Source organism: Nansenia antarctica, assembly GCF_963989245.1.
Source record: "Nansenia antarctica genome assembly, chromosome: 1".
In the NCBI taxonomy this organism is placed as follows: domain Eukaryota; kingdom Metazoa; phylum Chordata; class Actinopteri; order Argentiniformes; family Microstomatidae; genus Nansenia; species Nansenia antarctica.
The window spans coordinates 61,085,470-61,098,906 of NC_137674.1; the positions used below are offsets into that span (position 1 = coordinate 61,085,470).

General features: G+C 43.8%; 1 protein-coding gene across 1 annotated transcript in view; it reads left to right on the forward strand.

The window, feature by feature from the left end:
* tshr (thyroid stimulating hormone receptor) overlaps window positions 1-10,698 on the forward strand; it is a gene marked incomplete at both ends in the record, with an annotated part of 16,198 nt that extends 5,500 nt beyond the window's left edge. Inside the window, 9 exons of the mRNA XM_080533788.1 lie at window positions 248-319; window positions 1,481-1,555; window positions 3,437-3,511; window positions 3,873-3,947; window positions 4,216-4,293; window positions 5,003-5,071; window positions 6,382-6,459; window positions 8,404-8,592; window positions 9,258-10,698. Of these exons, the coding sequence (XP_080389914.1) occupies window positions 248-319; window positions 1,481-1,555; window positions 3,437-3,511; window positions 3,873-3,947; window positions 4,216-4,293; window positions 5,003-5,071; window positions 6,382-6,459; window positions 8,404-8,592; window positions 9,258-10,698 (2,152 nt within the window). The remainder of the gene's footprint in view (window positions 1-247; window positions 320-1,480; window positions 1,556-3,436; window positions 3,512-3,872; window positions 3,948-4,215; window positions 4,294-5,002; window positions 5,072-6,381; window positions 6,460-8,403; window positions 8,593-9,257) is intronic.
* Between the last annotated feature and the right edge of the window lie 2,739 nt (window positions 10,699-13,437).

Sequence of the window (13,437 nt, forward strand, 5' to 3'; positions counted from 1 at the left end):
CAGATTCAAATAGAACCAGCACAAGAAGACCCTATTATAATAATATTATATTATATTATATCAAGATTTAATGGGTATCAGAGTTTATGACATACACTACTATAATAATCATAATGAGGTGCATTTTTAAAAAGAGCATAGCCAATCTTAAGCTACAGAATCATTAAGAATGGGACTCTGGATCATGATCAGTGCAAATAATGATTATGAAATTAAATAACTGTGTACTTCTTTATGTCTCACCCAGATGGCTCTTGGAGACGCGTTTGACCACAGTGACAGCAGATGCCTTCTCCAACATGGCCAACATATCAAGGATGTGAGTCAGTGAATCATCTCTCAATAACACGTTTGCTTCTCATCAGCTCTACAAAGGCCTATATTGAAATTCCAATGACGAAGTCAATTCTACTCATATCCACCTGTTGTCTGTTCCAAAAAAAAAAAAAATAGAAAAAACATCCCTGATCCAAACCGTGCCTACGTGTAGTTCTTTTCTCTACCTCTGTCCTCCACTCAAGCAGATGATAGGCACTCTGTTTAGCATCAGCGTTGTCAGCTAATCGCAGTTGGAAGCGCTAACGCGTTCCTGGAATAGGAATGTCGGCCCTCCCACCGCAGAGAGCCTAGCTAGGCATCGTAGGCAAAGCAAGATATTCCAGTAGAGCTGTTTGGCTGGTGCCTCTTCCAGATTGAAGCTATAGAGGGAGCGGCTGTGGTAACATATACACTCAGGCCCTGATCTCAGGGTAGGAGGCCATGAGGGTGTCCAAGGCATGCGTGTGGACTGAGGAGAGACAGAGAGGGCAAAGGAGAGCTTTTCCTCTTCCTCCACAGACTCACCCTGTACCTTATGGTGTGTTGCCATCAGTTCCATGTCAGTCAAATAGATCACTACAGTAGCATAGAGACCCTTTTGTCATCTGGCCCAAACTGAAAATACTGTGTTACACTATTGAGTTTGTAAGCAGTGAAAATAGTGTTAATTAGCTATCTGAATTAAGATGTTTTTATAAGGTGTTTGTTCTCTTGGACTGACTGCACTAAATACTGGATTTGCTAGTCATAGTTTATTTTATGAGCAATTAAATACCCAGTAGTTACTCCGTAATAACAGATTGCTGTTACAGATGACTGGGTTATGGATACTGTGTGATGCATACCTGTCAAATTACACATGGATTTAGGGGCTTTAGGTTAGGTGGGTGGCTAGGTTTAGGGGTGAGTTGACTGATGACTGTGAACCACACTATTTGGTTCAGGTATGAAAGAAGATCTTATGCCGAACATGTATGCTTTCACACTACTTTCATTGTTCTTACATGGTAAAACCATTGAACTGTGTACACTGCAGTGCATCATGGATAACTACAAAATGTATAATTTATTTGTCATTAGAAAGGCACCATCGAACACCAACAGTACAGTAGGTAAAAACATTGTCTTAGTGAAATGGACAACATTTTTGCATTTCTTTCAGATATATATCGGTGGATGTGACACTGAAGAGGCTTGAGAGGCACTCCTTCTATAACCTGAGGAAAATCACCCACATGTGAGTAGCAGGACCCCATGTTGTTATTAATCTCCAATGTGGAAAACACTGCAGCTCAGTTTTCAAGATCCAAAACACTCAGGGCCGGTTTCACAGACTAGTCCTGGACTAAATCCCTCTTTCAATGTAAAATCTCCATTGAAGATGCTTTTTAGTCTAGGATTAGGCTTAAGCCTTGTCTTTGAAACTGGCCCTCAATGTTTAAACCCACTGAAAGAGTGAAAGCAAGATTCTGAAGGAATGATGTCTTCTCTGCCACGAAACATTGAAAACATTTGCAAATCAGATCTAACCCTTATAACAGATCTTCAGATCTTCAATAACTGTCATTTAAAACAGGGTGACAAAACAACTGCGGCTGAAAAAGATTTCATAATGCTGAATAGCAATTGCTTGCCATGTCACTGGAGAGTAGCACTTAGTTAAGTGGCTTTTTATGTAATCATTCCACAAAAAGGTAATTGATATATACAGTCACTGTAGCCTGTCTATCATAGCTAGTCCTGGTTAATAACAGTCAGCCATAACACCCATATTACAGCAGAGGGGCCTACCAATAGCAAATATGTGGTTGTCTGGTCCATGCTTAATTTCTTGTTGAAGCATCGCATAGGGATAGAGACTGAAGCTAAAGCGAAATGTGTATAGCCTTAGCTATGAGATTGTGGCAGATTGTAGATTTCTCCAGTCTCTCCAGCCCTCAATGGTCTTAGTGCTACAAATAGTTTTTCATTGATGGTCATGATTCTCCCTATATTAATTTTTCCATTGATTGACCCCACTCTGTGTTAGGCTCTCATTGTGGTCCCTGTTTGGTGATAAGCTGATGCTCTCTCTCTCTCTCTGGCCAATCCCTACTCTGGGTTTGTCCCCCAGCAAGGCTCTAGCTCTGCAATAGGCTCATAGGGTTGATGAAGACCTTTTCTCCAACCCAGGAAGAGCTGAACCTCAGCTATTTAGATTGACTCTCCAGGGACTATTGGCCACTGATTGGTCCAGCGGTGTGCCATACCACAAATAATGGCATCTTTCTCAGGTTTCCTCCAGAGGTCAGACAGAAATTAATGTTATGCTTCCTTTCAGCTGCTTGCGGCTGGCGGCAGCTGTTATGGTAGTGTCTCGGGCCAGGGTGGTGTCTGGGGGGGTGCAGGGGGTGGAAGGCAGTTCTATAGTCACACACACACACACACACACACACACACACACACACACACACACACACACACATATATATACACACACACACATGCGGTCAAGATGTCCAGGGGTCCTGAGTGTGGTTTCTGGTTTCTCAGGTGTGTGAGGGAGGGCCAGCTCATGCGCTCCTAAGCACCACATGGGTTATGAAAGCAAAGAGAGAGGACTCCTCTATTGGGCCTTGGCCTGGACCCTCTCTGGCCAGGGAGGACCAGAGTAAACACACTAATGAAACACTAATTGAACTCTATTTCCGGAGTTGGATGTATGTGGAGATTTTCCCCCTGGTCTGGAAATGCACCGTGCCCTGTTCTGTCAGCATGTTTTAGCCTTAGTGGTGTAATCGGTATCCCTGGGTGAGATGTGTGTATGTGTGTGTGTGTGTGTGTGTGTGTTTGTCTGTCTGTCTGTCTGTACATATCTCTGGCCATGTTAGTGAACCTGCAAGCACGCTCCTGACCTTTCAAGGGCATGAAAGGAAGCTCAGATGGACTATGGAAGTGAATCAACCCCTTGTATCTACCAAATACCTATAGCACAACATGCACTGTGTGTTCTGTGACTAATGCTGTCGAGAGCAACGTCAATAATTTATGAGCAGTTATTAGCGGTTGTGTAAATGGAAACACAAACTGATTAAATGTGAAAGACTAATGTGTATAAATATGTGTGTTTGCTTTTTAGAGAGATTCGGAATGCAAGGAGTCTAACATACATCGATCCAGAAGCGTTTAAGAGCCTTCCAAACCTGAAATACCTGTGAGTACTTTTCATAACGATATGCGGTAGAAAAAGAAAAAAAACACATCTAGAACTGTCAGTTGTCTTTATATTCAAAAATAATCTTGGCTTTTGAAACGCTATTGTAGGTTATAACCGCTGTCAACATCAGTTTAACAAAAGATAATAAGATGAGACCTGTCTTGAAATATTTGGCTTTGACAATAATTGAGCTATTAGATCTATTTATCTTAAACGACCCATGATGTATTTTGCCAATACTGTCTGGCACACACAATCCATATCATGTGAGTTTCTATCGTAGCGTGATTGGTAAATTAGTCCCCCGGGTCACTGCCAGTACACTATCTAACTGCTCTATGTTGCTGGTTCTTCTCAGAGGGATTTTCAATACTGGCCTGACCGTTTTTCCTGACCTGAGCAACATTCACTCGGATGACATGAACTTCATTCTGTAAGAACCGTTACCGTCACTCAGCTAGATATTTATACCCCAGCACCATTACAACCTGTCCTGTCCATGCTATGTACGTCTGACATTTTTCAATCTCAAAGTCTTAGAGAGCGTGTTTTCCACTCCAATTTTCCCCTATGCTATTACTGTGTCAGAAGATGTCACTTATTTTCACTCTGCTTCTATAATCCTCCCATCCCCTCTCTCACTGATGAGGCGTCTAATGTACATTAGCAATGCCACATAATTTCCTCTCTATCTCTCACAGTGAAATTGCTGATCATCCCTACATTACTGCCATCCCTGCCAACTCGTTCCGTGGTATTACCAATGATGTGCTGACAGTGTAAGTTCACATAGCCATTGGTCGACTCTACTATGCTTTCGTGCTGTCACTAAATACCGCCATTACTGTAGGAGCCAAGTCATGGTCACAGTGGCTGAAACCCATGCAGGGCACAACAAGTATATACATCCAAGTGGTTAACTTAGAGGGGTAATGGGGAGAAGGGGTTCAATTGTACACAGCAAAATATGTCGGGGAGAATGTTGAGGTCATTACCACAGAATTACACACACAGGCAAGTCCTCAGCGAAAATATAGGCTACAGCATGTTTCCTACTTTGACACCATCTAGCCTAGATGTGATCTTGGTACAGAAGTGGATTCAGGGTCAGTCAGTGGCTTGGCTGGTGCATATTCGTACACAGTGATTCTGTAGACACCACGGGTGTCGAAAAACTGCTTTTAGCTACTGTGCTCCTCTGACATTAATGGTCTTCAGGGTAGACTGAGGTTGGAGCACTTGATCCGGTACTTGTTTTAAGTCCTTGGTAAAGGAACTTGCTCACAGAGACGTGCTTATGATTTGATGAATTCATGTGTGTATTTTGTATTTTATTGTTGATGTTTTTTTATGGTGTTTTATCATATTTATATTGTTAACAGGGCGCACCTGCATAAGAGACCCCGGTCTCAGTGTGTCCCTCTGGATAAATAACGGTTAAATACTATGCAATCAAAAATAAATTGTTATGATGGTACGTTCTCACAGGATGCTGTACAGTAACGGATTCACAGAAATCCAACATCATGCCTTCAACGGAACCAAACTGGATGCTGTGTAAGTGTTTTAGTTTTTATCATCAAACACTGCACCCTCAGAGAGCACTCCATTAGATGACCCGCCGCAAGTCACGCAAGTCAATTCGCAGACAGTACTAAATATCATAACTCATCTTCTAAACATCCCTGTGATAGATCCATTTGTCTAACTATCATTCATAGCCAAATCATGAGAAACACAATGTCTAAAAGAAGAAATTGTCATATTGTTTTGTTGTATTGAGGTATTGTTAATGACCTCTTGCTATAGGAATAGTGCTTTGAGATGACTGAAGGGGAAAATCTTTTCATTAAGGTTAATATTGGAGAAACAGTAGTGTTGTTATAGTTAAGATATCTTTCACTGAGGCTTGAAAATTGGTAATTTCAGTCTCTACATTTCCCAAAATTAAGTTACTTAGTATTTTGACTGGATTAAGACATTTCTGACATCTGGCATGTATATTTCCTTACTCGAAATGACACTACACAAACAGAGGCATCACGATTACATTTCTCAGATGTGTGTGTATAGAGAGCTCAACCCCAGGCTTGATTAGAAAGCTCTAGTTCTCATGGGGAAAAAACGGCCACTCAGAGAGACAGGATATCACGATGTCAACATAGAGGGGACCTCCACTTCCACATGTGGGACAAAGAAATCTAAATTAGGGTCTGGCTTGACTTGACAAATATATTTCATAACACTGAGACTAACCTGGATAAATAAAGGTTAGATAAATAGAAATGAAATGAAAACATAAACACTGATTATTTTTGTCACTGCACTATTGTCTCTTCAAACTCAGGTTTCTTGTCAGGATATGAAATATGAATGTGTGTGTGTGTGTGTGTGTGTGTGTGTGTCTGTGTGTGTGTCCTCTCCTGCCTCCTCCACCCCCAGTCCAGTCCTTATGGAGACCTAATTAAGCCATTGGGCAGTCACTTTAGTGAGTCTTACCACACGGGTGTTTGTGTTGGCACTGAACGCGCTCAGAGTGAGAACTGATCCCCCAAGCAGTAACACCAAGACAAATATCCCCCCCTCAGGTTTATTATCATAATTCGATTTAGGGATTCGAGAGTATGTGTTTTAAAGGTGCAGCGTGTTTTAGAGATACCCTCTCCAATGGTGAGCCGGCTAATTTAAAACAACACTCAAATAAGCCCTTATCGGAAATGTAGCAGTGGAAATAAACCTGAAAAACAGGTGTGATGAGGCTAGTAAAAAATATTGTATGTGTCTTTTTGGTCTGTCAGTATGATGGGAGTGATGTTGTTGAAGGTTTTGTATGCTTAATCCCTTAACGGTATGTTTTTCTTTTCCAGGTACCTTCACAGAAACAAGCATCTGACCAGGATGGACGAAAGGAGTTTTGTTGGCACGGTCAGTGGCCCCATGCTTCTGTGAGTATCTGTTTGTATTGGGTTAAATATCTTTAGAACATTTTACATCCAATGTTATAGTGAGTAGTTCTCGCCAACGGTATTTTGTACTTTGTTGATCTTGAGCCGACTCCTATTATGAATTGAGTGTAAATCACCTGAATATTTAGTAAGATAATTTGAAACACTGCTCTGGTGACAACCGAAGCACGTTAGACCTACCAGGTCTAAAATAAAAAGGTGAAATGAGGTGATGTTTTGCTGTCCTTTTTTTCTAATATTTTGGAGTGCTGCCTTCCATGAACTTGAGATTTCATTTGAAATGAGAAACATTCCATTTCCACTGCCCAATGGCCTCCTTCTTTCAACTCATTCCCTTGTTCATCTCTCTCAAATTCAGTGTCTAGGCTGAGTGAGAAACAAGGCATGGGAAACGTGATAGTACCGGATAGAACATCCTTCACAAAGAGTGAGAATATTCTAGCTTAACGCCAGCTGGGCCTTTGACTGGGGAATCAGACACGCATTGTGTGTGAATGAGTGTGAGAGACAGTGAGGGAAACTTCCGTCTCATGTTTTTAGAATCGTAGTAGAATATCTCTCTTCCCTTCATGGAGAGTTTGGTGTTGAAGCCTTACTCCACGATATATATATGTGTTCTACTGCCGTCTTACTAAAGCCATGCGTCTTTAATAACCCAGGCCTTCCTTCCCCAGCCATCTCCGGACCATGTCCTTGATGAGGTGTGTGTGTGTGTATGTGTGTGTGTGTGTGTGTGTGTGTATAATAACCCAGGCCTCGTGCAGCTCTTTTTTCCCCAGCCCTCTCAGGAACATGTCCTGGCTGGGGTGAGGTCATCAACATGAGGTCATGGGCTAAATATCTCACAATGACAAAATCAGACCGTTGCAGTCGCGCACCCGCCGTGTTTTTCTCCAGCGTTGCACAATGTTCCCCTGGAGAGGTGGAGGAGAGAGAGAGCTAATGGGACAGAAAAGTACTCTGAAAGTGTGATGAATGCATTGTTAGGCGTGTGTTTAAGTATAGCTTATTAAATCATTGGACAGATTGTTTATAGTGATATGCAAGATGAGGAAATGGTTCTAAGTGTTTGCCCTCCACTTGGCTGCTGGGAGAGGGGATGTGTGCGTGTGTGTGTGTGTGTGTGTGTGTGTTTGCGTGCATTGGTTGTGTGTGTGTGTGTCTGTGTGCACGTGCGTGCGTGCGTGCGTGTGTTTCGCTGGAAGGGAGTGTATAGGCCAGGCCTACGGTATGGACTGATGAGTACAATCACACAGGATGTTGGCTAGATCTGGCCCAGCCCTATGCTTGTGACCGTCCCAGTGAGCTTCTGGATTGGCATGGCAACGGTGCACAATGAATAACAGTATGTTTAATTGGTTAAAGACGATGGATGATGGAGAGCTTCACTGTGAGGGAAACAGACACAGGCAGCCTTGTATTTTTCACTGTGTTCAAAGCCCTCTGTAGTCTGACAGTTTGACAGTGCAGCATGCAAAGCCAAAAGCCTTTGTACCAGGTTGTGTGGATGCTCCAAACAAGTAGCTGTGATATCCCTTTCAAACAGTCAGTCATAGCAAACAACCCTTTCTCTACAAAGGGTCAATTGAGTTTACAGATTTCCACTTTCATGAATATCTCAAACACAAACCTTCTGATGGGTTCATCCGTAGTTTCTAGACCCTGATTGTGACTTTAGATGCCTTTCCAGCCTTTTTCCAGTACTCTTTCTGCTCCCAGTGTGCTCCTACACACACACACACACACACCTCACCAAGGGATACCGATTACACCACTCTCTCTCTCTTCCATTGTAACAGAGCGGACAACACTCAACCAGGGGACAGGGTAAATGAGGTACGCCAGTCTGTGTGAACTGTGTTTGACCTCCTCCGTGTGACACTGTGCCTGTATGACACAACTGTCTCTCTGTTTCCCTGCCAGTGACGTGTCTCTGACAGGGGTCACCTCCCTGCCCACCGCTGGCCTGGACTCACTCAGGGAATTAATGGCTCGCAACGCTTGGGCCCTCAAGAAGCTCCCACCAATCAAAACCTTCAAACACCTGACCACCGCTGACCTGACATACCCCAGCCACTGCTGCGCCTTCAAGAACCTCAAGAAAAAGAGAGGGTGGGTTTTATGGGAAACTGTGCATTACTGCATCGTGTGTTTTAATACTGAATTGACCTGGGTGTGCTTGTTTGTTTATTCGGTAGTCTCAAGACATTAGAATAAGCTGTTTGTTGTTGTAACTGAGTGTGAACTGTACTGAACTGACCTGACAGTTGATGGTTAGTAAATGAAAAGCGGAGTTTCGCCCGAAAGCTTCTTGTACTGTGCATGTGTACGGTATGATTAATGGACCATGCAGAGGTGAATGGAGCTGTGGTACTTACACTGTGTGGATATTGGCGGAGATTGAGTCAACGCTCTGACGCGTTTACCAATAACTTCTTACGACGCTGCTTTAATTACTGTCACTCACCGCTGTTATTATAGGAAGAACTTTGAGCAAGACTAATGACCCACTCAAAACATGAATAATTGTTTCTTTCTCTCATCCATGAATAATTTCATAGTTGGTTTTCAAACTTATATGACGAGATATTTTCACTGTCAGGCTTGACTATTGGTTGTACACGCAACCTGAAGTTATAACCCGTCTTATGTTCCACTATAAATGCACCTTCTTCACCTTGCAAACTCATTCTCAGACGTGGAACCATTTTTGATGATGATAAAAAAAAGAGCTCATAACCTTATACAGTACGGCATCTGTCTGGTTGATTCAACAGATATCTGGAGTATGTCATCTGCAACCTGACTGCCTTTTATGACCAGCACCAGAAGAGGTCTGTGGGCCCTCTCAGGGTCCCGTTCCTCCAGAGTGATGCGGCTGAGGCAGTGGACCAGGAACCCAGCAAAGGCGTCCTCAAGGACACCCAGGGAGACCCCAGACCAGACTTCCATAGCAGCCTGCACTACCACGCCTACTTCGGGGGCCAGCCGGAAGACGACGTGGGCTTCGGGGAGACCCTCAAGAACCCCCAGGAGGACACCAGCCAGGACTTCGAGAACCGCTATGACTACGTCGTCTGCGAGGACGGCGAGGAGGTCACGTGCGCCCCTGCGCCTGACGAGTTCAACCCGTGCGAGGACATCATGGGCTTTGGCTTCCTGCGCGTTTCCGTGTGGTTTGTCAGCCTGCTGGCCGTGCTAGGCAACGTGGTGGTCCTGTTGGTCCTCCTCACCAGCCACTACAAGCTCTCTGTCTCCCGCTTCCTGATGTGCCACCTGGCCTTCGCTGACCTCTGCATGGGCATCTACCTCCTCCTCATCGCCTCCGTGGACCTGCACACGCGGGCGGAGTACTACAACCACGCCATTGACTGGCAGACGGGGCCCGGGTGCGGCCTGGCGGGGTTCTTCACCGTCTTCGCCAGCGAGCTTTCAGTCTACACACTGACGGTGATCACCCTGGAGAGGTGGCACGCCATCACCTTCGCCATGCGGCTGGACAGGAAGCTGCGCCTGCCCCACGCGGCGGCGGTCATGCTGGCCGGCTGGTTGTTATGTTTCCTGCTGGCTCTGCTGCCCCTAGTGGGCGTCAGCAGTTATCAGAAGGTCAGTATCTGCCTCCCCATGGACACCCAGTCCACTGTCGCCCAGGTCTACATCGTATCAGTCCTGATCCTCAACATCCTGGCATTTCTGGTCATCTGTGCTTGTTATATAAAGATCTACTGCGCCATGCATAACCCCCACTACCGCTCGGGTTCCAAGGACACCAACATCGCCAAGCGCATGGCCGTCCTCATCTTCACCGACTTCCTGTGCATGGCGCCCATCTCCTTCTACGCCATGTCGGCGGTGGTGGACCGTCCTCTCATCACTGTCTCCAACTCCAAGATCCTGCTGGTCCTCTTCTACCCGCTCAACTCCTGCGCCAACCCCTTTCTCTATGCCATCTTCACCAAGGCCTTCAGAGGAGACGTCTTCATTCTACTCAGTAAGGTGGGGTTGTGCCAACAGCGGGCACAACTGTTCCGGGGTCAGACCGTCTCGTCTAAGGGGAGCAGTGGTGCGTGCAAGGGCAGGAGGGATAGAGATAGAGATAGAGACAGGAGAAGACCGGAGGAGGTGCCCATCCACCTGCAGGAGTGCTCTGGACACACCTACTTCCAGCCAGGCTCGCAGCAGCCCAGCCTGGAGGAGAGCCGCAGCCTGGATACGTGAGGCGAAACTCAGCCTGGGATGGTCAGGAAGTCCTGGTCGTGTCAGTTGGGCTGTGGAGAGAGGGAGCGGTGAAATCAAAACTGGATGTGTCGGTGTGTTGATCTGTTGGGACACTTTACAGCAAGCCAGTATTTTCTCTGCACTTTTTGCTTGCTTTTGACTGTTTTTACAATTTTGGCTGTGTCAGAGAAATATTTGATTTTATGGTCGATTGCAAATAACATCATCAGGAGATTATTTCTTTTTAGCCTCATCTTGTTCCTTTTACTTAAACACTGATAAAAGTGTGTGCTCAAAATTCATTATTATAATACAAACGGCAAATGGAAAATATACAGTACATTCCTCTCTCAAAAACCCTCACACATGAGAATAGAAAGACGTGTTATGACACCTCCACTCTCAAATTTTGCATCTATTAAATACACATTATTTTGAGTATTATTTTGATTGTGAAGGCAAGGCACTGTATTCCAGATCAACTATAGAACAGCCTGCAGGTCCAGGGCGTTTCACAGAAGTAAACCAGACCTAACTGAATGGGAAATACTGGCAACCTTATAATGCTTCAGAACTATCTATTATGTGTAAATACTGTTTGTAAATGAAAAGAGTAATTGATGTTGGAGACATACAATTGTGGTACTGTATCTTTATATCCTTTTTTCATCAATGTTCAAAACAAACCAGGAAAATGTGGCAAAGAAAGTGAGCAAATGTGTTTGCCCTCACATGGCATCAATCTATAGCAGCCATAATGTAAAAACCAGACATGAGTGTTTTTACAGGAATTGGACTCCATGGTAACAGTATCTATATGTGACTTGGTCTTGTCCCAAATGTATACAGTATATCACCCTTTCTGAGATTCATTAAACATTTTATCTACTTTCTACCTTTTTTCTCATCATCCTATCATCATATTTTTCTAATGTTAGAAACATTATTGCTACTGAAACTGAACGGATCCACCTAAACATTGGTAAAGAATGTCCAGAAAGACATCCCGACCCGAAAAAGCATAGGATCTAATTACAAAAGTAAATATACTAGCCATATTTTTAATTATTAGTAATTTTCTTGCGATGAGAGACAGGTAAAATAATAAATGTATTCTTTCCGTATCACTTTTTCACTTCTCAGGAATGTGATAATTTGTCTTGTGTAGTGATATCCTCAAGAGGAAATAAGTGACTTAGACAATCAAAGAAGTTATGCAGTTGTGCGTTGCTAGGAAAGCTTTAACCAAACAAACCTAACTGAAACGTGCAAGCTGAGCTGTGGCTAGCGAGATACTGAGCTATTAGGAGTTAAAAGACACCTTCTGCCAATGGCCGCTTAACATCTGGTTAGCATTTCAACTGGAGTGCGACATTTTCAGGGAAATACAGACATGCTAGGGAACTTTCCAGGAAAAAGAGATTATTTCGGATACATTTTTTTTCTCACTTGCAAGAGGCTGAGGCGATATCAAACTAACCTGTTATACTAAATAAATGAGTCTGACCTTTGTTATATAAATAGCCCTGAAAGTGGAACTGTGTATTCCTCTTTCTTGTACAATGAGAGTGAGCGATATGAGGTTGATACAATGAGAACAAATCCCAGAGACATTAATAAAATAAATATTAATGATAAAAGTGTAATAAAATGTTTTTAATTCATCTGTGCTACATAGGCCTACACATTATATGAGAATGATGAATGTTGGTGCTGCTTTGAACACTCAAAATTCCCAAAAGGGACACAGAAACATCCAGTTATCGACAGAGGACCAGGTTAGGACCTCAAGGAGTTCACCCGAGTCCAGTGCAGTACACAATTACTGTATCTCTTGCATGGTATAAACTCAACAGCAAAGCAATAGCCAGTCATGGTCCCCCAAATCCCCCCCCCCCCCACTCACTCACACACTCACACACACACACACACACACACACACACACACACATACACTAGGTCACACTCAGACAGACAGACAGACAGACAGACAGACAGGGTCAAACAAACTGATCTTAGTTTGACAGAGCCCATTTCTACATTCTTCCCTATGAGGTTCCCAGCCCTCATCATTCCACCGCTAGTATTTAAAATAAACCCATCTCTGAGCCGCTCCTCAAATAAGCCGGGAGCGCGGATGGACGAACTCACTGGCGTATTGGATTTCTCATCTCAAGTACACTGGGAAGAAAACAGAAAATCATTGGAATAGAACAGAAAGAGAGAGGGGTGCAAATAGCTTTCAGATCTTACTGTATCATAGCTGCTCTGTGAATTCAAGCTGATTTTAGAGAGTTAAATCAAATAAAAATTAACAGTATAAGGAATGGTCTGTGAAATTGTGCTGTTTTTAGGGTTTTGAACAGCCAGGGCAGGTTGTGTTTGTGTCCCTCCTCATACACAGGACTACATGTCTGTAGTCCAGACACTACTCTTGTAAGGTCAGCTCTCTGAAATCACTCATATGGGACAACCTGAGTGTTCCAGGCTCTCCCTCACAAAAGGAGAGATAAAGAGAGAGAGAGAGAGAGAGAGAGAGAGAGAGAGAGAGAGAGAGAGAGAGAGAGAGAGAGAGAGAGGTGAAGGGCAAAGAAAACACCCCTCCCTCTCTGATTCTTCAAGTGTCTCCAGACCGAACGTCTTTTTCTATCATGTGCCAATCAACCACACACAGCTACAGTGTCAACCAATTTTAAAAGGCCTCTTTTCCCCTATGACTATTGATAGCTGAATAAACAG